Below are 26,394 nucleotides of genomic sequence, written 5' to 3'. Positions count from 1 at the left end.
TTTGGGAATACAGCCGGAAGTGAAACTCCTGAATCACATGGTGTATCAGCTCACTGACTTTTGGCCTCCAAAATTTCTGATTAAGACATCAGCTAATAATCATTCTAAGGATCCCTTCTACACATTGGGTTGCTTTGCTTTTGCTATCAAGATTCTCTTTGTCTTTAGAAAGCTGGATCATAATGTATCTGGATATGGGCCACCTTTGGTTTATTTTACTCCAGAGTCTGTTGAACTTTCTGGACGTTTATAATGTCTTCTATCAAATTCGGGAAGTTTTTAGTCCTTATTTCTTCAAATAATCTCAGCCCCTTTTTTCTCATTTCTCTTGGGAATCCACAATGCACAGAGATCCTATGGGTTCTGTTTACTTTTCCTCATTTCTCTTTCTTTCTTTTTCTCAGATTTGAAAATTTCCATTGTTTGATCTTCAAGTTCTCTGATTCTTTTTATCTTTTAATTTCTTAAAATATATATATTTTATTGAAGTATAGTTGACTTACAATGTTTCAGGTGCACAGCAAGGTGATTCAGTTATACAAATACACATATATGATTTTTGAAATTATTTCTCATCACAGGTTATTACAAGATATTGACTATAGTTCCCTATGCTATTCAATAAACCTTTGCTGCTTGTTGTGTATCTATTTCTTAATTAGAAATCTAGCATTCTATTCATACTAAGTCAAACAAGTGGAATCAAAATGTCATTAATTTTTTTAGTTAGGCAAAAATTTGTAAGTTTTCTAAAATATAAATATTATACATATTTATATATATGTATACAAAAGTTTTTCTACTACACTTGATAAAGGCTTGAAAAAGAACATCAAAAAAAAAAAAAAAAAAGAAGGGATAGAAAAATTGGAGACAAGTTCTGCCTGATCAAATATGCTTTTGAATTCCTCTAGGGAATTTTTCTTTTCAGTTATTTTACTTTTAAGCTCCAGAATTTCCTTTTAGAATTTTTAAAGTTTTCTCTTTATTAATATTTCCATTTTGTTCATTCATCATTTTCTAGACTTTTTCCACATCTTCCTTTAATTCTTTGAGAATTTTTTTTTAAATTAAGCACTATTTTTTTTTTAAACCAAACCACTAGGAAAATATACCACAGTCTAGAAACAGCAAACAGACAGGCTATATTATCATTTCAAGCAATAAGTTGGTAAAAAGACAATAAGGTCCTTATCAAAATGTTAAGACTGGGGTGAGAACAATGCATGCTACAAAGGCCCTGGCAGAAGTGGTATTTGGTAATGGAAGACTGTCCCTTTTTTCGCTCTAAAGGAGTCATATCTCACCCCTGAGTTGCTTACTTTTCCTACCCTGACCTGTGTATTGCCAGAAGATTACCTCACTAGACCTATAGTGAGCAAAGTAAGCAATACTGGGTTTAGACTTTCTTTCGATTCTGGTTTATGAAAACCAGATTTTCCAAAGCCAATACTTCTACTGCTCTTAATTAAGCAGTTCTTTCACTGTTTCAATTCCTCTTTCACTGTTCATGCCTGAATCCTAGCACACAGCACAGTCAAAGTGCCCTTTCCTTCAAGGGTGAGTGTCACTGCAAGACTGTCTTGTCACCGTGCTGACTCTGCTGCAGACAGCCTCAGGGCCCATCATGGCTGCCAGCGAGAGGCAAGGTTTGCTTCCCCTACCAGTGTGGTATTGCTTCTCCTATTTTTGCAGGCGGAAAATACATAATGTGTGAGAATTTTAAGAAATGTGCATCCACATCTTGATGGCCAGAAATGAATATCCACAAGGACCCTTTCAAATTTTTTATCCAAACCACTTCTCCCAACTCTACATCTTAAATTAACTTTGTATCATTGTATATAAAACAAAACCAAGCAAAACGAAACTGCAGAAGCCCCATTTCCTTCTAAATTAGCAACCTTATGGATTTTGTTTTAATACATTTTGTGGAAAATGCTATAGTGATCCTTCTGTTAAACAGGAGATTGATAACAAATAGAAACACCTCTCCTCACATTTCAGCAGATCATAAGCAAGTTAGATGAACCTGCCAGCCTCTTGGTGTCTGTGTATGCAGAGAATCTGGTACCTTGGAGACTATGACTTGGTACAATGGAGACTTCCTATTGCCAGATAAGTACCTGCAGCATGAAGAGGAAGTACATTATTATTTTTTTTTAATTCTCTTGCTTTTTCTATAGTCAAAAGCATGTTAGCAATTTGATCTCTGCCTTTTCTAACTCCAGCTGGCATTGGGAAAGACTAGAGATCTCTTCAAGAAAATTACAGATACCAATGGAACATTTCATGCAAAGATGCACACAATAAAGGACAGAAATGGCATGGACCTAACAGAAGCAGACAAAATTAAGAAGAGGTGGCAAGAATACACAGAAGAACTGTACCAAAAAAGTTTTAATGACCCAGATAACCATGATGGTATGGTCACTCACCTACAGCCAGATATCCTGGAATGTGAAGTCAAGTGGGCCTTAGGAAGCATTACTACAAACAAAGCTAATGGAGTGATGGAATTCCAGTTGAACTATTTCAGATCCTAAAAGATGCTGCTGCTAAAGTGCTGCACTCAATTTGTCAGCAAATTTGGAAAACTCAGAACTGGCCACAACTGGAAAAGTTCATTTTTCATTCTAATCCCAAAGAAGGGCAATGCCAACAATGTTCAGACTACCACACAATTGCACTCATTTCACATGCTAGCAAGGTAATGCTCAAAATCCTTCACGTTAGGCTTCAACAACATCTGAACTGAGAAATTCCAGATGTTCAAGCTGGATTTAGAAAAGGCGGAAGAACCAGAGATCAAATTTCCAACATCCATTGGATCATAGAAAAAGCAAAAGAATTCCAGAAAAACATATACTTCTGCTTCATTGACTAAGCTAAAGCCTTTGACTGTGTAGACTCCAACAAAGTGTGGAAAATTCTTCAAGAGATGGGAATACCAGAGCACCTTACCTGCCTCCTGAGAAACCTGTATGCAAGTAAAGAAGCAACAGTTAGTACTGGACATGGAACAACAAACTGGTTCCAAATTGGGAAAGGAGTACATTAAGGCTGTATATTGTCACCCTGCTAATTTAACTTCCATGCAGAGTACATCATGCCAAATGCTGGGCTGGATGATTCACAAGCTGGAATCAAGATTGCCAGGAGAAATATCAATAACCTCAGATATGCAGATAACACCACCCTAAAGGCAGAAAGCAAAGAGGAACTAAAAAGCCTCTTGATGAAGGTGAAAGAGCAGAGTGAAAAAGCTGGCTTAAAACTCAACATTCAGAAAACTAAGATCATGGCATCCATCCCCATCACTTACTTCATGGCAAATAGATGGGGGAAAAGTGGAAACAGTGGCAGACTGAATTTCCTTGGTCTTTAAAATCACTGCGGACAGTGACTGCAGCAATGAAAAGACGCTTGCTCTTTAGAAGAAAAGCTATGACAAACCTAGACAGTGTATTAAAAATCAGAGACATTACTTTACCAACAAAGGTCCATAGAGTCAAAGCTATGATTTTTTCAGTAGTCAAGTATGGATATGAGATAATGAAGGCTGAGCACTGAAGAATTGATGCTTTCAAACGGTGGTGGAGAAGAGTTGCTTAGACTTGAAGAGATCAAACAAGTCAATCCTAAAGGAAATCAACCCTGAATGTTCATTGGAAGGACTGATGTGGAAGCTCCAATAATTTGGCCACCTGATGCAAAGAGCCAACTCATTGGAAAAGACCCTGATGCTGGGAAAGATCGAAGGCTGGAGGAGAATGGGTACAGAGGATGAGATGGTTGGATGGCATCACCGACTCTAAGAACATAAGTTTGAGCAAACTCCAGGAGACAGTGAAGGACAGGGAAGCCTGGTATCCTGCAGTCCCTGGAGTCACAAAGAGTGGGACATGACTTTTTGATTGAACAACAACAACAAAGGCTATAAAAGGGAGTGACAGAGACACAAAGGGAGAAAACAAAATAAAAGAGATAAAAGGAGATGAAGTGGGGCAGTTGGGCTGCCATTACAGTCCTAGCTGGAGGCAGAAAGTATGGCATACTAAAATTTCCAGTGAGAATTATTCAAATATTGTATTGAATCTATATAACGATTTGAGGAAAATGGTTATTTAAAAAATATTGAGTCTTCTAGTCCATGAACACAGTGTTTCACTTCATTTATTTAAATCTTTCAGTTTTTTTCTTAATGTCTTACAGTTTATCTAATTCATAAGAAAATGTTTAGAAATGGGAATAATGTAATGTAAATAAACCAGAGGGAAAAAGTGAAGTAGGAAAGCTCTATTATAGGAAGATAAACTAACCAATGGGAATTATTCAGAGTGAAAAGACTAAGAGAGATTATAAGTAGAACTGATAAAGAGAACAGTCTAGGTAAATAGAACATAAACTTGCTCCTCAAATCCTGAAATATTAGGATGCTCTGAAACTCAGGAACAGTGTCACCATGAAAAGAACAAAATGCACATCACAATGTAATCAAGCTGCAGAAAAGAGGAACCATCAAATTGTGTTATTTTTTTCACCCTAACCATATTCAGTTGATGGCATAAAGGTATGGAAAATGCTGTTAGAAAACATGAAAAATTTCCCTCTTCACTGCAGTCACACAAGTGGCTTTGGAAATGTTTAACATTTAGTGAACTGACTTTAAGATGAAGGATTTTGCAAAGTCCAGTGTTCTGAAACAAAATAGGTGGCTCAGAACACCTTATATGTTTACCAGTATAACTGGACACTCGAGTGCTCTAAACTTGAAATTGAAGGAAAAAATATAAAAGGCTACTGTATCAGTTAAGGGAGTATAGGATTTCAGATGCAGCCCAGCCATGTGCATGGGACAGATGGCTTCTCAAGAGTGCACTCATTTCCTGTTAGTAAAGTTCCTTGAGCTCTGCAAAACAGGAGATTCTGAAGCGCTCGGAATCAATTCGGTGAAAAGGAGCTCAAATGTGTAGAAGAAATTCACATAAAAGGAAGTAATGTTTTATGTTTCTTAAGCTGAGCCAATCTCCAGATGTATGTGAATTAGCAAAGTAACTGTAATCAGGACCAAAAGCAGCTGAATAAGCTGAGGCAAACTACTCACCCAAAGTACTTCTGCAATTAGATAAATATATGAATCTAAGAACTATTTTGCTAGCTATTTAGATAAATTTATGAGCAAGCAAAAAAAAAAAACTACCTGGATAAATGAAAATATGTTATTTCAAGAAATAACTCTAGGTTATAACATAGCTTAACAGCAGCACGCAAACCTGAGATTAGAACCATGAATACCCTGAGTGTAAGCTTCTCCATGGCAAGGACCATGTCTCACCTATCTTTGTATTCCCAGACCTAGCATGGTGGCTAACATACAATAAGTAGCTTATGAATTAATCAGCAAATGGATGAACTGACTAATGAATACACCACACAGTTACTGAGGAGAGCAATTCTTTAGCCAGCAAAAGCTAAAACAACAACCAGAGTTTGGAAAGAGATGGTGGTTAAACATAACAAACTAATCACATTTATCACTTGTTTCTATTATTATAACGTCAAAGGAAAGGAATTTAAAAGCTATTACATAACAAGGACAAAGACAATGAGAGAAAAGAGAGAGAGGGAAAGAAACAGAAGTTGAGTATTTCATCCAATTTTTGGAAAACGGAAAGTAAATAGAGATGTCTTGGTTAAAACATGGTGCACTGAACGAACAAACATTCACCCTCAATCAAAATGAGTACAAAGAAATAAAAATACATGAGCCTACTAGAAAAAATAGAATGACAATCAAACAACACAAACAATGTTAACATACTTCTACAAGCAGGAAAAAAAAAATGTGAAGACGCTAACAAATAGAGAAAGCTGAATACCAGGGACCTAAAGAGTGGTGTGCACAAAATTCTAGAATGTGTCAGCAATGAAAAAGATCAGGTACTTTAGAAGGCGGGAATAAGTGTGACATGATAGCTAAGAATAGGAACATTGGCTCAATCTCTGGTCCAGGAGTATCCTACATGCGGAGAGCATCTAAACCCAAGTGCTACAACCACTGAGACTGACTCTACAGCCCGTGAGGCACAGGATTTAAAGACTGATCACCCACAGCCCCTACTGCACAATAAGACACTGCAATGAGAAGCCTACACACCACAACTGGAAAGCAGACCCTGCTCCCTGCAACTAGTGAAAGCCTGAAGGCAACAAAGCCTCACTGCAGCCAGAAACAGATAAAAATTTTATAAAGCCCTCATCAAACACTACTAGAGAGTGCTAGCAAAACAACTTATTATTTTGAAAACTCAAAAAGAGGAGAAACTAATCATTTTACCCTCCCTTTTACATTTTTTAATCTATTTTAAAATGTTTATGTATTGATTTGGCTGTGTTAGGTCTTCGTTGCTGCATAGCTTTTCTCTAGTCGCAGCAAATGAAGGCTACCCTCTAGCTGCGGTCCGCAGGCTTCTCATTGCAGTGGCTTCTCTTGTTGCGGAGCATAGACTCTAGGGTGCAGGCTTCAGTTGTTGCGGTATCGGGCTCTAGAGCACAGACTCAGTAGTTGCGGGCCATGGGCTTAGATGCTCTGCGGCACATGGGATCTTCCTGGATCAGGAATTGAACCCATGTCTCCTGCACTGGCAGGCAAATTCTTTACCACTGAGCAGCCAGGGAAGCCCTATTCTCCGTTTTAAACAAACAGAACCACTGACTGTCTAAATAGTGGATGAGGTGAGGATCCTTTACAGAGGTATGTTAGCTAATAAATGAAGAAAGAGTATCCAAATATTACCATTTGCAATGTTTAGTGATTTAATAAACAGTGTACCGAACATTCACAGCTACTAACATTACACAAAGGAAGGCCTTAGATATCATAGGCCTTCTAATGGAAAAACACAACATCCTTAGAAAAGCAGAGCTGCTAAAAAAAAATTAAAGTCTCAGCATCAAATACAGAGGACAGAAGAACATGTTAAACAATACCGTGGAGATGCAAACAGCAAAACCCAGATTACAGCAACAATTTAGTTTTTGCAATAAATTAAAAATAATCAAACCCAGAAATTGAGGAGAAATCTGAACACTAACAAAGACTTAGGACATCAAGAGTGGGATCTATGATTTGTAACATGTAAGCCTTATTTGAGTACTGACTCAAACAAACAATGGGGGAGAAACTTATGAAACTGTAAAATTCTGACATTCACAAAATAACTGAGTATTGAAATACTGATGAGGTTTTTTAATGTTATTAAGGGATTATTATTAATTTTAATCTTTTTATGCATGATAATACTATAACTTTTTTCTTAAAAAGAGTCCTTACTCTCTAGATATATTTATTAAAATATTTTATGGATAAAATGTGATATCTAGGCTTTGCTTCAAAATAACATGCGGTGGTAGAGGTAAGAGGGTCAGGAAGATCCCCTGGAGAAGGGAATGGCTACCCATTGCAGTATTCTTGCCTGGAGAATTCCATGGACAGAGGAACCTGGCAGGCTACAGTCCATGGGGTTACAAAGTTGGAAATGACTGAGTGACTAACACACTTTCACAGAGGTGAGTGGGAGTATAGTTAAACCAAGGCTGGCCATAAGTTGACAAAGGCCGATGCTCACTGGGTATGTGAAAAGTACATGGGGGACTCGTTACTTTCTTCTCTCTACTTTTGTGTATACTGAATGTTTTCCATAATACAACATTAAAAAGACCAGAAAATAAACTAAGAAAGAAAAGTCTTCGAATACAGAATGCAAAAGAAAACTCAAAAGACAGCTTTGCACCATGGCTAAAGAAAAACCAATCCAGATTGGAGCAGAACAGAAGGCTATGGGAAGGAGGTCTCCAGGAAATAAGAAGGGAAAAAGGAAAAGATTATTTTATGTGCTTGTATGACCTTTTGGAAGTTGACAGATCTGTTAGAGCCTTTGAGTTAAAAAAAAAAAAAAAAAAAACCACTGATGGCAATATAAAACCAAAAGATAGAATAAAAAGAATAATTAAAGATAAAAAGTTGACCAAGAAAGGAACACTCAACTATTGGATTTACTAGAGAACAACATTAATTTAGTCTATTTATTCTATTTAGTCAACTACATAAACATGGATACTGAATTACCAAGTAATTCAAATATAGGAAAGAGAATAGAAGAAAAGTGGTGACAAAAAGCGTTTAAACTTCTTTTTCACTTTCTAGTTTTGTGATTTGGACAAGTTCCTTAACCTTTCTAATTCTCAGTTTACTCCTCTGTAAAATGGACATATTATCATCAACCTTGCAGCACTGCTGAAAGAATTAAAGATAATACCTCTAAAATACATGGCACAGTATCTTTTGAAAAACACTATTTTGTGCATTTATTTTTAGCTGCATTGGATCTTCGCTGCTGTGCACTCTCCCCAGTTGCGGAGGCAGGAGCGTCCCGCTGTGGCAGTGCATACGCGTCTCACTTCTCTTGTTGCAAGGCTCTAGGCACGCGAGCTCAGTAGCTGTGGCATTTGGGCTGCAGGGCATGCAGGCGTTCGGGCGAGCAGGCTTCAATACTTGTGGCACACAAGCTCAGCAGCTGCAGCTCACGGGCTTCAGTAGTTGCAGAAGCAGGCTCTGTAGTTGTGGCTTCTGGGCTCTAGCACACAGGTTCAGCAGTTGTGATGCACCGGCTTAGTTGCTCTGCAGCATGTGAAAGTTTCCTGGACGAGAGACTGAAGCCATGTCTCCCATGTTGGCAAGCAGATTATTATCCACTGTGCCGCCAGAGAACTCTGGCAGAGTATCTTATATATAAAATGTAATACCATGTTGCCAATAAAAATGATATATTTTAGTTACTGATAAAGGAAGACCATGTAAAATTGTGCTCAATGAAAAAGCATATTACAGAAAAGTATGCATAATAGGACTCTATCTATGTAAAATTGCCTATCTATCTACCTGTCTCCCTACCCCCATGTATCTAATAGAAAGGCTATCTAGAGGGAAAGTTTAAAAATATTGATACTTTAGGTGCTGATTATCTCTGGACAGTGAGAGTTCAGTTGATTTGTTCTTATTTAAAAACACTTTTTTCTTTGAATTGTTAAAATAATTATAAACCACTGTCCCCAAAGTAATAAACTATCTTTAGCTTTAGAATCTGCCTGCAATGGAGGAGACCCAGGTTCAATCCCTGGGTTGGGAAGATCCCCTGGAGAAGGGAATGGCTACCCACTCCAGTATTCTTGCCTGGAGAATCCCATGGACAGAGGAGCCTGGTGGCCTACAGTCCATGAGGTTGCAAAGAGTCAACACAATTGAATGACTAACTCTTTCTTTCATCTTTACAGAAGTAAAAATAAAGAAAATAAAACAACTTATAAAGACAATGGGGTAAAGTGATACACTAAGTGAAGTAGCAGATGATAGCATCACCTGTAGGCTATGTTAAAATTTAAAACTATATAAAAATTATTAGATATACAGATAGGGGTAGAATTACAGAAAAAAAAGAAAACAATTTACCTGTTAGTATAGTTGGGATTATGCTATTTTTCCATTCCATTTTTACTGTGTAGTGTTATATATTTTATTGTCATATACACTTACATTGTTGTTGCATAGTCTCTAGGGTTGAAAGTGTTAGTTGCTCCGTTTGTTCTGACTCTTTGTGATCCCATGGACTGTAGCTTGACAGGATTATCTCTGTCCATGGAATTCTTCATACAAGGATACTGTAGTGGGTTGCCATTCCTTTCTCCAGGGGAGCTTCCCAACCCAAGGACTGAACCCTGGTCTCCTGCATTGCAGGCAGATTCTTTACCATCTGAGCCACCAGGGAAGCCCTGTTCAGTCGCTAAGTCGTGTCCAACTTTTTGTGACCTAATGGATTGAAGCAGGCCAGGCTTCCTTGTCTTTCATTATCTCCTGAAGTGTGCTCAAACTCATATTCATTGAGTCAGAGCTGCGATCCAACCATCTCATCTTCTGTTGCCCCCTACTCCTACTGCCCTCAATCTTTCCCAGCATCAGGGTCTTTTCCATGAGTTGGCTCTTTGCATCGGGTAGTCAAAGTATTGGAGCTTCAGCTTCAGAATCAGCCCTTCCAATGAATTTTCAGGGCTGACTTTTTTAGGATTGACTGTTTGATCTTCTTCCTGTCCAAAGAACTCCCAGGAGTCTTCTCCAGCACCACAATTTGAAAGCATCAATTCTTTGGCACTCAGCCTTCTTTATGGCCCAGTTCTTACATCCATACATGACTACTGGGAAAACCATTTGTTGGTGTTATTCAGTAGCTTAGTTATGTCCAACTCTTTGGAAACCCATGAAGGGCAGCATGCCAGGCTGCCCTGCCCTTCAGTATCTCCTGGAGTTTGCCCAAACTCATGTTCATTGAGTTGGTGATGCTATCCAACCATCTCATCCTCTGTTGCCCTCCTCTCCTCCTGCCCTCAATCTTTCCCAGCATCAGGGTCTTTTCCAGTGAGTTGGCTCTTTGCATTAGTTGGCCAAAGTATTGAAGGTTCAGCTTTACCATTAATCCATCCTTCCAATGAATATTCAGGGTTGATTTCCTTTAGGATTGACTGGTTGGATCTCCTTGCAGTCCAAGGGACTCTCAAAAGTCTTCTCCAACACCACAGTTTGAAAGCATCAATTCTTTGGTATCAGCATTCTTTATGGTCTAGCTCTCACATCTGTACATTACTACTGGAAAAAACCATAACTTTGACTATGAGGATCATCTTCAGCAGTGATGTCTCTGCTTTTTTAATACACTGTCAGGCTCTGCCATAACTTTCCTTTGAAGGATCAAACTTCTTTTAATTTCGTAGCAGCAGTCACTATCCACAGTGATTTTGGAGCCCAAGAAAATAAAATCTGCCATTGTGTCTACTTTTTCCCCATCTATTTGCCATGAAGTTATGGAATCAGATACCATGATCTTAGTTTTCTGAATGTTGAATTTTAAGCCAGTTTTTTCACTCTCCTCTTTCACCCTCATCAAGAGGTTCGTTAGTTCCTCCTGGCTTTCTGCCATTAGAGTGGGATCATCTGCATCTCTGAGGTTGCTGATACTTCTGGCAATCTTCATTCCAGCTTGTGACTCACCCAGCCTGGCATTTGGCATGATATACTCTGAGTAGAAGTTAAATAAGCAGGGTGACAATATACAGCCTTGACATATCCCTTTCCCAATCGGGAACTAGTTCATTGTTCCATGTCCGGTTCTAACTGTTGCTTCTTGCAATGCATATACAGGTTTCTTAGGAGACAGGCAAGGTAGTCGGGTATTCCCATTTCTTTAAAAATTTTCCACAGCTTGTTGTGATCCACACAATGAAAGGCTTTAGCATAGTCAATGAAGCAGAAGTAAATATACACAGGCCTATTTTACAAGTTCTTGTATTAAGCCAACACCGACCTCCCCATTAAGTTTCATTCCTTGATAATAGTTTACTCTCTGAGGCCACAAAGCAAAAGTCTAATTTCTTTAAAACATGACAGATCTTTAAATATTTAAAGACTTGTTCCCTCTAGGTCTTTCTTTTTCAAATTCCTATAAGCTTCGTAAGTTCAAGCACTATGTCATCTTTATATTGCCAGCAGCTCTGAAATAATGTCTTAAATATACCAAGCAATCAATAATATTAGGCACTTGTAGAGATGAATATGAAATCCCCTCAGTATTCTGGTAACATTTTCCCAGATATGTTTTCATTTGTTAACATGCTTCTTAAAATATGACTTTTAGTTTTCTTTTACTTCCTTGTATTCCTTGTCTCTGGTGACCTTCTAAAATCCACTCCAGTCATTCCACTCCTGTGGCTATAACCAATCCTGAAAAATAGCCCTACCTGGGAAATTCAGACCTTCCACTCTCCAGTACTCCCGTCCTCCTAGCCCACTTGTTCACTCACACCCAATGTAGCCTATCTCATCAGCACCTCTCAGTCAACTTTAACCATGTCTACAATATACTTCCTCACCTTGCTTTCATTTCTGAGTCTCTACATTACTTTTGTTTTTAACAATATAGCATAATTTCCTTTGGCTGACAGTCCATTAATTGCAAGCTAGTGTAAAAAATACCTTGGATGGCTCCAAGACTTTTCCAAGTCTCTACCCACAATGCTGGGAAGCCATACCTTACAGAAGACTGCTTCCATTACAAATCTAGAATTGCTGAGCTCAAATGGTTCCTCGGTGCCAACACTGATTTTACCACACTAATCTCATTATCTCATTCCCCCATTCACCAAAACCTCACACCACGTCAACAGTTATCAAATTTTTAATCCCCAATTTTGCCATTTCTCTGAACATATAACTGTCATTCCACTTTCCTAAAAAAATAAAAGTATACAAACTTTCTCAACTTCTTACCAACCACAAACCACGGATATTCTCAGTAACAAAGCCACTAAAAAAGAAAGCTAAAGGTATCTACATAGACAAAGAAAGGACAAATGAGTACAAAACAATGTGTATGTCTGTAACAGCCAGTGAAAAACAAAAATTCGTTTGAAAAAGCATACAATTTCTGTGGAAAGATTAAAACCATTACACGGTTGCCTAAAGGGAGGGAAACGGCAGTGAAAGTGAGATTTTTTCCAAGTATACATGCTTCTGTAGGTTTAGAATTCTGAACCATATGAAAACATTGTCTAAAAAAATAACAAATAAAACTGGTGAACATAATCATGCATGTCGTTTCATGCTTTAAAGTCCCTAATGCAGTGCCTGGGGTGTGGGGTAGGGATGGGAAATTATTCCTTAATGAGCACAGAGCTTCAGTGCCCATTAAAGTTGTACACATGGATGGTGGTGATGGCTGCACAACATTAGTAACTGTGAATGCACTTATTATCACTGAACTATAAACTTAAAAAGGGTGAAAGTGAGAAATTTTCTCAAGCTTATTTTACAGTAATTAAAAAAAAAACCCACAATAGTAATAACTAAAAAACAACACAAAACACCCTCCAATGCCTTCTTACTGCTATTATGATGAAGAACAAGACTGTATAATGCTGACCACTGCCTAATTCCATCTTGTCTTGAGATCCTCTCAAGAGGACCAATTAGCTCAAGAATATTCAGCTGAACTGAACTTCTTTTAATTCCTCAAAAGCACAGCAGTTTCTCTTGCTCTGGGTCTTACCACAGAAAATTCCTCTTCCTGGAATGCAGATGAGTATCCCTTACTCACAGGATGCCTCTTCAGTCCTTTCTGACTTGCTTAGTTCATTTCCTTTACTTCCCTTTTATGATACTCAATACAACTAAAATTATCTGGTTAGTGTTTGACTAGAAAATTCAATGAAGGCTGGGATCACTTGGGTTTTTTCTCTAATGCAGGGGTCCCCAACCTCCAGGATCTAATGCCTGATGATCTGAGATGGAGCTGATATAAAAATAATAGAAATAAAGTGCACAATAAATGTAATGTACTTGAATCATCCTGAAACCATTCTGCTCTCCCTCCCTCCCCTAGGTCTGTGGAAAAACTCTTTTCCATGAAACCGATTCCTGATCCCAAAAATGTTGGAGACTGCTGCTCTAGCATATAGCATGGCAATAACAGGTACCCTATAAATATTTTTTGAATGAATGGATTAATTCAAAATTTAACGATACTCCAGCTGTGGTCTAATCAATGAGCAGAGTAGAACCATCCTTTATACTGGATATTATTATGATTAGTGTGCCCTAACATTACTTTATTTTTATCAGTTATGATAGACACGACTTTCATTTAGCCTGCTGCTGCTGCTAAGTCGCTTCAGTCCTGTCCGACTCTGTGCGACTCCATAGATGGCAGCCCATCAGGCTCCCCCGTCCGGGGATTCTCCAGGCAAGAATACTGGAGTGGGTTGCCATTTCCTTCTCCAATGCATGAAAGTGAAAAGTGAAAGTGAAGTCGCTCAGTCGAGTCCGACTCTTAGCGACTTCATTTAGCCTAGGATTATTCAAAACCAGAAGTCTTTGTGAACTGAACTACTGATAATAGGTGAGGATTTCTCAAATCCTTTCATACAAATTAGACATTCTAAGCACAAGTGCAGAATTTATCCTATTAGTGTTTAGCTACTTATTTTTCAAACTTATCTCTGCCATCCTGTATATTAAGTATTTTTCTTAGATTTGAGCTATTTGCAAGTGGAACAGACCTGATCTCTATGTAGCCACGGCTGAGAATATTAAGTTCAGTGCTGCTGAGGACAAAGTACAGTGCATTTCCACATAAGACATTTACTGATGCTGACATGACCTACTAATTAACACTTCTGTAGGATGGCCATGCTGCTGCTGCTGCTAAGGCGCCTCAGTTGTGTCCAACTCTGTGCGACCCCATAGATGGCAGCCCATCAGGCTCCCCCGTCCCTGGGATTCTCCAGGCAGGAACACTGGAGTGGGTTGCCATTTCCTTCTCCAATGCATGAAAGTGAAAAGTGAAAGTGAAGTCACTCAGTCGTGTTCGACTCTTAGCGATTCCATGGACTGCAGCCTACCAGGCTCCTCCATCCATGGGATTTCCCAGGTAAGAGTACTGGAGTGGGTGTAGAATGACCATACATACCTTTAATATGTACTATCACTCAGCATTTTTCCTGTCATAAAAATTTAGAAAACTATTTCTTCTGAGCAGTGGAATGGGCACAAAATATGAGCTAGAAAGAAAGTTCATAAAATTTGATAAATTACTATAAAGATATTCTTATCCTTCAAGCATGACATCAGGGAGGTGGCTGCTGCTAACAGGATGCGTGGTTGGACTATCTTGTGTCCTTTTTTTCTTTGTAAAAAACATTTATTAAAGTTACCCTTGCCTCAGTCTTTCTTACTGCCAGGAAAAGTGAAAATAATGTAAGAGGAAGTCACACAGACAGCAAGCCATTTAACCTCACCAGGTATCTATAAAATGACAGAGGGGGACCACCTGATCATAAAGTCTTTCTAGCTCTAATGCGCTCCTGGTTGAAAATTGAATGTGCTGTCTTCTTCAAATCATATTTGAATGTATAGCTTCCTCTAAATATAACCCAGTGGTGTGAATGATGTAAGGAATCTTGAATATGAGACATTCTGATTCAGTAATACTTTCTCTGTACCTTTCAAATCAAGCCAGATAGGTAGTTACCTATACCTAGACTCTCATCTCAAAATCACTTCACCTAAGTATTATAACTCTGTTTGCCATCATTTATGTATTTAATATACTTTACAAAGGCAAAGTTCTGTTTTACCTCAAGCTTCATTTAACTTTATTTTTAATATAGTCATGACATTTCAAATATAAAATAAGGGTTTAGAACTGAATAACTCACCATAATTTGGTTTCTGCAGAATTATAGTGTGAAAATGACAACTTCATAGATTCAGAACATTAGAGGAAAAAAGAAATTAACATTCTACAAACTAACTTAAAATGCCAGGAAGTGCCCTTGATCTGAAACAGAGGCTATGGAAACAGTGCTTCCAAGGTAAAGAAGGAAAGGAATAACTTGAAACTTATGAAATGGAATCTGAAGGAAAATGCCTTAAGAGGCATGGTAACAGTCTTGAAATGACTTTCTCTAGTAAACATGAAGGGATTCCCAGGTGGCACAGTGGTAAAGTATCTGCCTGCCAATTCAGGAGACACAAGAGATTTGGGTTCGATCCCTGGGTCAGGAAGATCTTCTAGAGAAGGAAATGGCAACCGACTCCAGTACTCTTGCCTAGAAAATTCCAGGGACAGAGGAGCCTGGCAGGGTACAGTCCATGGGATTGAAAGAGTCACAACACCACTGAGTGACTGAGCATACACACACAGCAAACAGGAAATAGAACACAGTCTCCCCAATCAAGCATTTCATAAAGATAAACTTTCCTTTCAAATAGTGTCTACATTCAAAAGCAAGAAAAGGACAGGTTTCCACTTCAAACACTTATATTTTCATGTGGTAAGTCCTAATCAGAAAAGAAGAAATGTATTCTGACCACTTAGGTTTTCCTACTCCCCAAAAGGCAAATGTATTAATGTGTTAATGTGTTTGTTTTATGTAGGCAAATTTTTGGCATTTATAATCTGCAAGAACCATGATTAAAGGACTCCCTAACAATATCTAGTATTGCATCTATTTGGTATTATATTTTAAAACTGTTTATTATTATCTGTGTACAACTTTTTAATGGTAATCTTGTGCTAGGACACCTTAATGAAATCTCTTTGGTTCTGAACATTTTTCAGCTCATTATCTCAGGTCTTCTAAATAATGATATCAGCAGCAAATAATGATAATTTTGCCTTTTTCTTTCTGAATTTTACCTCCTATTTTTCTTTTGAGTAGTTAAACTAATATCCCCAGAATAAAGGTAAAGTGCGAAGACAATTAACCCCTCGCCTTGGTATTAGTGTTTCATGTGATGGTTGCTTTAGGCTTAAAACAAACACACACACACACATACACACACTCACACACATAAAATATGTGTTTACATTTATATAAATGTCATACATGAAATGAATAACTTATATTCAAAACTTTAATTGAAGATGAATGCTGAACTTCATCAAATTACACCTCAACATAGATGGAGGAAATGAAATGAAGCTTTTCCTTTTCATTATTAACATGGCTAATTATATTAACAAATTTCCTAATATTAAACAATGACTGCATTCCTGATATAAATTCCATTTCCATATGGTTAATGTATTAGGCTTTTTAATGAGTTTACGGTTTATATTAATACTGATATTTCTCCGTTTATAGTCTTAATCTGAGCTTTCACTGTCAAGGGCCCAGATTCAATCCTTGGTCAGGATTAGGGGACTAATCCTGCTACTGTGTGGCACTAGAATGGAATGGAATGGATCAGAACATCTCAACTGCATGGGCTTATCTCAGGGAACTGTAGAGAGGAAAAAATAAAATACACATACACACACATATATACTGAGAAAAAAGGTGGGATTCATATCAAATATAAAGAGCTGACTTCCACTGTATATAAAGATTTCCAGTATATCATTAAGATAAAAGAGCCAATAACCTTAGTGGAATGAAGGGCAAAGAACACAGACAACTGACAGGAAAAAAGTACAAATGACTCTACAAGTATGAAAAAAATGTTAAGCTGCATTTAATAACATAAGAAGACTGACGTGCATTAACACTACTATCAGATCACATTGGCAAGAAAAATAATTTCTCTCTGAATATGTTGGTAAGGTGCAAGGAAAGAGATAATCATACTGCTGGTAGGAATATAAACCGGTATAAATTTTGAGAAGCATAATTTGCAAATGTCTAAAAAATATAAAAATGCAAATGTCCTTTGTATGAGCAATTCCATTTATAATAAATTTATGTTACAGACTTATTCCCATGTACTGAATATATAACACGGAACACTAAAATACCTAGTAATTACTGAGTGCTCACTATGTGCCAGTCACTATTCAAGACCTCATAAGATAAGCTCATTCAAGTCACATAATAACTCAAAGGAAAGAATAATTATTCTCTTTTTTGAGCTGAAGAAATTGAGGGATAGAGAGGTAAAGTTACTTTCTTAAATGAAATACCTGGTAGGTATTGATGTGAAAATAAAACACAGGCAGCCCAACTCTAATTTTGCACGCTCTTTGCCACTATAATATATAGTAGACTGCATAAATTACAGTGCATCCAAGCACTGAAATACACAGCAACATTTAAAAATATCAAAGCTTTTCTAGTAGCTGATATTCAAAGATCTCCAATATAAAGTAGGTGAAGACAGCAAACTGTGGAACAATGTTTACAGCATAATACTATACATGTAGAAATAAAATGAAATAGTATTATACATATACAACCATATGTGTTTTTCATGCATAGAGTACCTACAGAAAAATACATAAGAAATTGCCAACACTGGTTACCTGGGAAGGGAAATGGTTAACTGGAAGACACAAGTAAAATGGCCACTTACTTATCATTTTTGTACAATGTACACATCCATCTGGTCAATACAAATAAATAATTTTAAAAATGAAAGGTAAAAAAGAAAGAAAGAAAAACTTCCATTATCTACTCCTTTTTTTCATTCTATATATGGGTCATTCACCCAAGATTTTACTTCAAATTATTCCATAGCTACCACAAGTTTATAAGACCCTAGGAAAAAAAATTTAATAGAGCTTAATGTTCATGGTAAATAGGATTAAAACTTACAGAAAATAGTTTTTCGTACCTGACATGTGCATTACAGTATCTTTTGGCATACTCAGTCCATGTTCCAAATTTTTGTGGAAAGAGAGCTTCAATCTGCATGAAAAGCTGTAACAATATAGGTATTCTCAATATGCTGTAATATTTTCAAGTTAATTGCTGTTACTGTAAGTCCAGTTAATGAAATAGTAAAAACAAAAATGCACCTCTTTTTCCTCAAGGCACTTCCTTCCCCTCTACCTACCCATCCCTCCCATCCTATTTTTCAGGACTAACTTCTATCCCTTTCTTCAATATATATTTATATATTTTGTATGCCTATATATGCACATTTATATATTCTCTTTTATTTACATGATCATATAACATACACAAGTAGAATTTTTCCCCCAAGCCTATTTTAGACATCATTAAAGTACATATACATCCATCAATCATCTATCCATCCATCCATCCATCTCCCATCTGCATTTCTAGTAGATGGGTTTATACAGTACATTTTTAGAAATTATGACATGTTTTTAAAATTTTGATAGATGTTACCATGCTGCATTGTAAAAGGATGGTACCAATTTATACTCCCATCAATAGAATCAAAAATCTTAATTTTTATAACTTTAATAGGCTGTATACAGCATTTCACTGTTAATAAAAAACTACAGTTTTATTGAGATATAAATTCATATACCGCTTTTACTGTTCATTTTTAAAGTGTATACTTCAGTGGCTTTTAGTATATTCAAAATGTGCCTTGATCACCACTATCTAATTCTGGAACATTTTTATCACTCTGAAAATAAAATCTATACCCATTACTAGTCATTTTTTATTCCCACTCTCTCCCAAACTTGGCAACCACTAATATATTTCCATCTCCTAGAATTTTCCTATTTTGGACATTTCATATAAATAGAATCCTAAAGTATGTAGTCTTTGTGTCTGGCTTTCCCTTAGCATAATGTCTTCAAGGTTCACCCATTTTGTAGAGTATATTAGTACTTTATTCCTTTTTATAGCTGTATTTTGTTTATCCATTCAGCAGTTATAGACACTAGCTTTTTCCCACTTTTTGGATATCATCATGATCAGCTATATATTCACTTCTCTTGGGTATATACCTAGTAATGGCATTGCTAGGTACTACAGTAATTTGATTTTCAATTTATTAAGGAACTGAGAAATGTTTTCCAAAGTGGCTTTGTTGCTTTGAAAAGTGTGAAAGTGTTCATCTCTCAGTTGTGTTCGACTCTTTGTGACCCCAGGGACTGTAGCCCACTAGGCTCATCTGTCCATGGAATTCTCCAGGCAAGAATACTGGAGTGGGTAGCCATTCCCTTCTCCAGGGGATCTTCCTGATACAGGTATTGGACCCGGGTCTCTTGCATTGCAGGCAGGCTAAGCCATCTTACCATCTAAGCCTCCAGGAAAGCCTTTATATCCTTTTTATATGACAACATACTCCTAAGTAACAAATTGTCCAAAGGAGAAGAAACAAGGGAAATTAGAAATTAGACAAGACTTTGGGATAAATGAAATTGAGACAATAACATACCAAAATTCAGATCCAGTGAAAGCAGTGCTTAAAGTAAAATTATATCTGTATATGTTTATTATTAAAAAAGAAGAAAGTTCTCAAATTAATTATCTAACTTTTAACATTAAGACACTGGAAAAGAAGAGAAAACTATACCCAAAACAAACAGGAGGTATAATATAATTAAGACTAGAATGGAAATAAAATAGAGAATGGACAATACAGAAATAAATCAACAAAACAAAAAGTTGGTTCTTAAAGAAATCAACAAAATTGACAAAATTTTAGCTATGACAGAAAAACAAGATGACTCAAATTACTAAAATTAAGAATGAAAGAGGGGACACTATTCTTAGCCTCACAGAAATAACAAAATATTATAAGAGAATTCTATGCACAAATGTGTGCCAACATATTACATAATTTAGATGAAATGGACAAATTCCTAAAAAGATGCAATACCAAAACTGATTCTAAACTAAATAATCACTCTGAATAGACATTTACTCAGTGAAGAGAATGAGCTGTTAACCTAAATCCATCCACAGGGAAAACTTTAGACCCAAATAGCTTAACCATCAAATTCACCAAATATTTTAAAAATCCCAATGTTTTGCAAAATCTTTCAAAATATAGTAGAGAAGAGAACATATTCCACGTCATTCTTTGACACCAGTAATACTTTAATAACAAAACTGGACCACGATACAATTTAAAAAAACACTACAAATCAATATTTCTTATGAGTAGAGACACAATGATTGTCAACAAAATATTAACAGACTGAATCCAGCAGTACATGAAAGGATTATATATTATGACCAATGAGTTTTATCTGAGAATGTAAGGTTGGCTTAATATGTGAAAGTCAATTATTACACTATAGCCTATTGATAAAGGACAAAAACATATGAGTACCTCAATAATGAAGAAAAAACATTTGACAAAGCTCAACATCCTTTCATGATTAAACGCTCAATAAACAAGAGGTAGAAAGGAACTTACTCAACCTGATAAAGGAAATCATCAAAAACCCACCATTAACAAGGGTTTAGAAAAGGCAGAGGAACCAGAAATCAAACTGCTAACATTCTTGAGCTCATAGGGAAAGGAATGCAGTTCCAGAAAAAAATCTACTTCTGCTTCAATGTCTGAGCTATCAGGGTTTCCCTGGAAGCTCAGACAATAAAGAATCTGTCTGCAATGCAGGAGACTCAGATTCTATTCATGGTCCAGGAAGTTCCTCTGGAGAAGCGAAAGGCAACCCACTCTAGTATTCTTGCCTGGATGGAGAATTCAATGGAAGAGGAACCTGGCAGGCTACATTCCATGGGGTCACAAAAGAGTCAGATACTACTGAGCAACTATCACTCTGCTTCACTGACTAAGCTAAAGGATTTGACTGTGTGGATCACAGCAAAATTCTTAAAAAGATGGAAATACCAGACCACATTACCTGACTCCTGAGAAAACTGTATGCAGGTCAAGAAGCAACAAAACTGGACATGGAACAACAGATGGTTCCAAACTGGGAAAGGAGTACATTAAGGCTGTATATTGTCACCCTGCTTATTCAACTTATATGAAGAGTACATCATACAAAAAGCCAGGCTGGATGAATAACAAGCTAGAATCAAGGTTGCCCGGAGAAATATCAACAACCTCAGATATGCAGATTATACCATTCTAATGGCAGAAAGTGAAGAAAAACCAAAGAGCATCTTGATGAGGGTGAAAGAGAGTGAAAAGGCTGGCTTGAGACTCAGCATTCCAAAAGCTAAGATCATGGCATCTACTTCCATCACTTCATAGCAAACAGAAGCAGAAAAAGTGGAAGCAGTGATAGATTTTCTATTTGGGGGCTCCAAAATCACTGTAGACGGTGACTGCAGCCATAAAATTAAAAGATACTTGCTCCTTGGAAGAAAAGCTGTGACAAACCTAGACAGCATATTAAAAAGCAGAGACATCACTTTGCTGACAAAGGCCCATATAGTCAAAGCTATAGTTTTTCCAGTAGTCATGTATGGATTTAAGAGTTGGACCATAAACAAGGCTGAGAGCTGAAGAATTGATGGTTTTGAATTGTGCTCTTAGAGAAGACTCTTGAGAGTCCCTTGGACAGCAAGGAGATAAAATCAGTCAATCCTAAAGGAAATCAACCCTAAATATTTATTGGAAGGACTGAAGCTCAAGCTGAAGCTTCAATACTTTGCCCACTTGATGTGAAGACCTGACTCATTGGAAAAGGCCTTCATGTTGGGAAAGTTCAATTCAGTTCAGTTGCTCAGTCGTGTCTGACTCTTTGAGACCCCATGGACTGCAGCACGTCAGGCCTCCCTGTCCATCATCAACTTCCAGAGTTTACCCAAACTCATGTCCATTGCGTCGGTGATGCCATCCAACCATCTCATCCTCTGTCATCCCCTTCTCCTCCCACCTTCAATTTCTGGTCTTTTCCAATGAGTCAGTTCTCATCAGGTGGCCAAAGTACTGGAGTTTTAGCTTCAACATCAGTCATTTCAATGGATATTCAGGACTGATTTCCTTTAGCATGGACTGGTTGGATCTCCTTGCAGTCTAAGGGACTCTCAAGAGTCTTCTCCAACATCACAGTTCAAAAGCATCAATTTTTCGGTACTCAGCTTTCTTTATAGTCCAACGCTCACATCCATACATGACTACTGGAAAGACCATAGCTTTGACTAGACGGACCTTCGTTGGCAAAGTAACGTCTCTGCTTTTTAATATGCTAAGTTGGTCATAACTTTCCTTCCACGGAGTAAGCATTTTCTTTTCATGGAGTAAGCATCTTTTAATTGCACCATCTGCAGTGATTTTGGAGCCCGAAAAAATAAAGTCTGTCATTGTTTCCACTATTTCCCCATCTATTTCCCATGAAGTGATGGGACCAGATGCCATGATCTTAGTTTTCTGAATGTTGAGCGTTAAGTCAACTTTTTCACTCTCCTCTTTCACTTTTATCAAGAGGCTCTTTAGCTCCTCTTGGCTTTCTGCCATAAGGGTGTTGTCATCTGCATATCTGAGGTTATTGATATTTCTCCCGGCAATCTTGATTCCAGCTTGTGCTTCCTCCAGCCCAGCGTTTCTCATGATGTACTCTGCATATAAGTTAAGTAAGCAGGGTGACAATACACAGCCTTGACATACTCCTTTTCCTATTTGGAACCAGTCTGTTGTTCCATGTCCAGTTCTAACTGTTGCTTCCTGACCTGCATACAGATTTCTCAAGAGGCAGGTCAGGTGGTATGGTATTTCCATCTCTTTCAGAATTTTCCACAGTTTACTGTGATCCACACAGTCAAAGGCTTTGGCATAGTCAATAAAGTCAATTCCAATCCCAAATAAAGGCAATGCCAAAGAATGCTGAAACTATCGCACAACTGCCCTCATCTCACACACTAGTAAAGTAATGCTCAAAATCCTCCAAGCCACGCTTCAACAGTACGTGAACCGTGAACTTCCAGATGTTCAAGCTGGTTGTAGAAAAGGCAGAGGAGCCAGAGGTCAAATTGCCAACATCCACTGGCTCATTGAAAAGGCAAGAGAGTTCCAGAAAAACATCTTTCTGCTTTATTGAGTATGCCAAAGCCTTTGACTGTGTGGATCACAATAAAGTGTGGAAAGCTCTGAAAGAGATGTTGGGAAAGATTGAAGGCAAAAGCAGAAATGGGTGGCAGAGGATGAGATGGTTAAATAGCATCACTGACTCAATGGATATGAATCAGAGCAAACTCTGGGAGATAGTGAAGGACAGCGAAGCCTGGCATGCTGTAGTCCTTGGGTTCACAAAGAGTCAGATGTGACTTAGTGACCGAAGAACAAAACAAGGGTAATAACTTAAAGGTGAAAGACTGAATGCTTTCTCGTAAGATTAGGAACAAAATAAACACTTGCCATTTCCATTCCAAACTGTACTGGAAATTCTAGCCAGGACAATTAGGCTATTTAAATACAATCTTGCATACAGAAAATCCTAAGCAGTCCACTGAAAACTATTAGAAGTAATGAATGAGTTCACCAAGGTTGCAGTATACATGACTGATATGCTATCAACTGTATTTCTACAAATGAAATTAATAAAACAATTCTACTGACAACAGCGTCAACAAGGATAAAATATTTAACAAAAGATGCAGAGGACTTATCCTATTACAACTACAAAGCACTGTTGGAAAATTAAAACCTAAATAAATTGAAAGATATCCCAAGTTCATGGATTAGAAGACTTAATATTGTTAACATGGCAATACATTCCAAATTGATCTACAGGTCCTACACAATAACTATGAAAATCTAAGCTGGATTCTCTACAAAAGTTGCCAGGTTATTAAAAATAATTCTTAGGAAAATTCAAGGGACTTAGAATATTCAAAATCATCTTGAAAAAGAAAAACAGAGTTGCAAGACTCACACTAGTTTCAGAACTCCTAATTTAGAATTTACAATCTTATACTTTTTTGGTGAAGGGTCCCAAACATTCCCAATTTGTATAATCATCATAATCTACAAAACCAGGATTTACCCTTGCTTGGAATAGCACCTATTCTGGGTGAGGCATGAAGGTACTGGCATGTGATTACATGGGACACAAGGACCACTACTGTATTGTCAGTGTTCTCTTTCTTATGGTAAGTAATCAATAAGTGATTAGTCATTTTACTATCATCATGCACAATACACATATCTTTTATATACTCCCATTCTGAAATGGTACATTTTGTGCATTTTTATAAAGATATAATGAACCCCACAATCAGGGACATAATTTTGGAACAGAAGGAAATTACCTGGGGTCCACTCTTCCACTTCTAGTATGTACAGCAAAAATATAAAAGGTAAAATTAAGAATTTTACGATCATTATCTATGTACTTTTATGTGTCTTTCAGAAGACTTCCAGAGCAGAGAACAAATGCAGAGCCATGGTATTACTAGGAGAGATGTGACACCAGAGCTCTCTCTCAGAGTTGGCTTATTACAAATGTATACTAAATGTAAAAATCTTATAATAAAGGTAAAACCCATATATAAATATACCTATAAGCATGGATAAGGTTCACACATACATAGATAAAAACAGTCATGGTAACAGATATATTTAGCCATAAATAGATGCCTAGAATTTTCCAATGTGCTCTTATGGCATTTGAAGCATCTAATTTAAAAATTATGAAAACAGTGATTGATTCCATTTTTTTTTAAGCCCAAAATATAAGGAATTTTATACCTCTTCGGGTCTTCCCAATGCTGGAGTTCCTGTAAGCAGAATGGCTCGTTTGGCTTTCTGTACTATAGGCAATAAAATCCGGCTGCGAGTTGCACTTCTAGACTTCATGTAGTGTGATTCATCTACAATAACGACTTTGAAGTTCTGATTATTCAGTGCATCTATCAGAGTCTCCGCATCTGCGGTTAAAAGGCCATAACCCAGAACTGTCACTTTGCTGGTTGATATTCTCCTAGAAAACATAATTCATGTACTTAAAAAATATCTTGGTAACCAGTGTATCATAGACAATACATTTCTTAGGGAAGAAATACAGAGGGAAAAGAAGAGGAAAAACAAGAAGAGATGATACAACACTGAAACCCAATGTCTCCTAATTTGCCATCTTTAAATATGATAAATCAGAATTTGAATTTAAAATGTGGTTAAGAAAACTAAATTTTTAGTTAAATGGTCTTTGGAATATGTTGACATCCAGGTTGCCACATTTTACTAGGATAATAAGAAAATTACTTTCTGGGAATATCTGCTTCAATGCATCTTGAATTCTTGCATATAAAGTAGGTAACTCAAAGATTAGTTGACTATTCAGTGAAGACGTCCTACCAATGGCATAGCAGTGTTTTTCATCTCAGGTGCTACTGTGATTTTGAGCAAGATGATACTTAATGTTACAGGTCTGTCCAGAGCACTGCAGGGCATTTCACATTCTGAACCCTCTCATTAAAGGCCAGTAGAGTCCCTATCACTGTGACAACAAAAATGAGGCCCTGGGGAGATATAATTTATATATTTATAATATTCTTTACCATACTGTAATGAAATTATTCATTTATATATTTATTTCCCTTGTTCTATCATAAGGTGGGTGAGGACAGGGAATGTGTCTTATTCTCATTTGTATGTACAGTGCTGTGCTCCCCATGAGTCTGTAAAATGAGATAATTGGAAAAATAAATTCATTAACAATAAAATGTATCACTTTTTTTTAATGTATCACTTTTGCATTTTCTATATGACCAGTGAAAAACACAGGACAGTGTCAAGTCTTTTGCAGTTCTCTACTCTCTAACAGAAAATTCAGATTTCCTAAAGAGCCTAATATGAGTACTAATATTAGTTCAGTTCAGTTGCTCAGTTGTGTCCGACTCTTTGCAACCCCATGAATCGCAGCACGCCAGGCCTCCCTGTCCATCACCATCTCCCGGAGTTCAATCAAACTCATGTCCATCGAGTCGGTGATGCCATCCAGCCATCTCATCCTCTGTTGTCCCCTTCTCCTCCTGCCCCCAATCCCTCCCAGCGTCAGAGTCTTTTCCAATGAGTCAACTCTTTGCATGAGGTGGCCAAAGTACTGGAGTTTCAGCTTCAGCATCATTCCTTCCAAAGAAATCCCAGGACTGATCTCCTTAGGA

The 26,394-nt window shown here is 37.3% G+C and overlaps 1 protein-coding gene across 2 annotated transcripts in view; it reads right to left on the bottom strand.

Moving 5' to 3' along the window:
• Window positions 1-26,394, bottom strand: part of ZRANB3 (zinc finger RANBP2-type containing 3) — a 293,996-nt gene that overhangs the window by 104,234 nt on the left and 163,368 nt on the right. For both annotated transcript variants that reach the window (XM_069577715.1, XM_069577714.1), the window contains 2 exons: window positions 24,980-25,211; window positions 18,218-18,303 (listed from right to left, as the gene is read on the bottom strand). In XM_069577715.1, coding sequence (XP_069433816.1) covers window positions 18,218-18,303; window positions 24,980-25,211 — 318 coding nt within the window. The remainder of the gene's footprint in view (window positions 1-18,217; window positions 18,304-24,979; window positions 25,212-26,394) is intronic.

The sequence above is a fragment of the Ovis canadensis genome, chromosome 2 (assembly GCF_042477335.2).
Source record: "Ovis canadensis isolate MfBH-ARS-UI-01 breed Bighorn chromosome 2, ARS-UI_OviCan_v2, whole genome shotgun sequence".
Classification (NCBI taxonomy): Eukaryota; Metazoa; Chordata; class Mammalia; order Artiodactyla; family Bovidae; genus Ovis; species Ovis canadensis.
The sequence above is the reverse complement of the archived record's forward strand: the minus strand, read 5'-3'. Positions and strand labels throughout refer to the sequence as shown.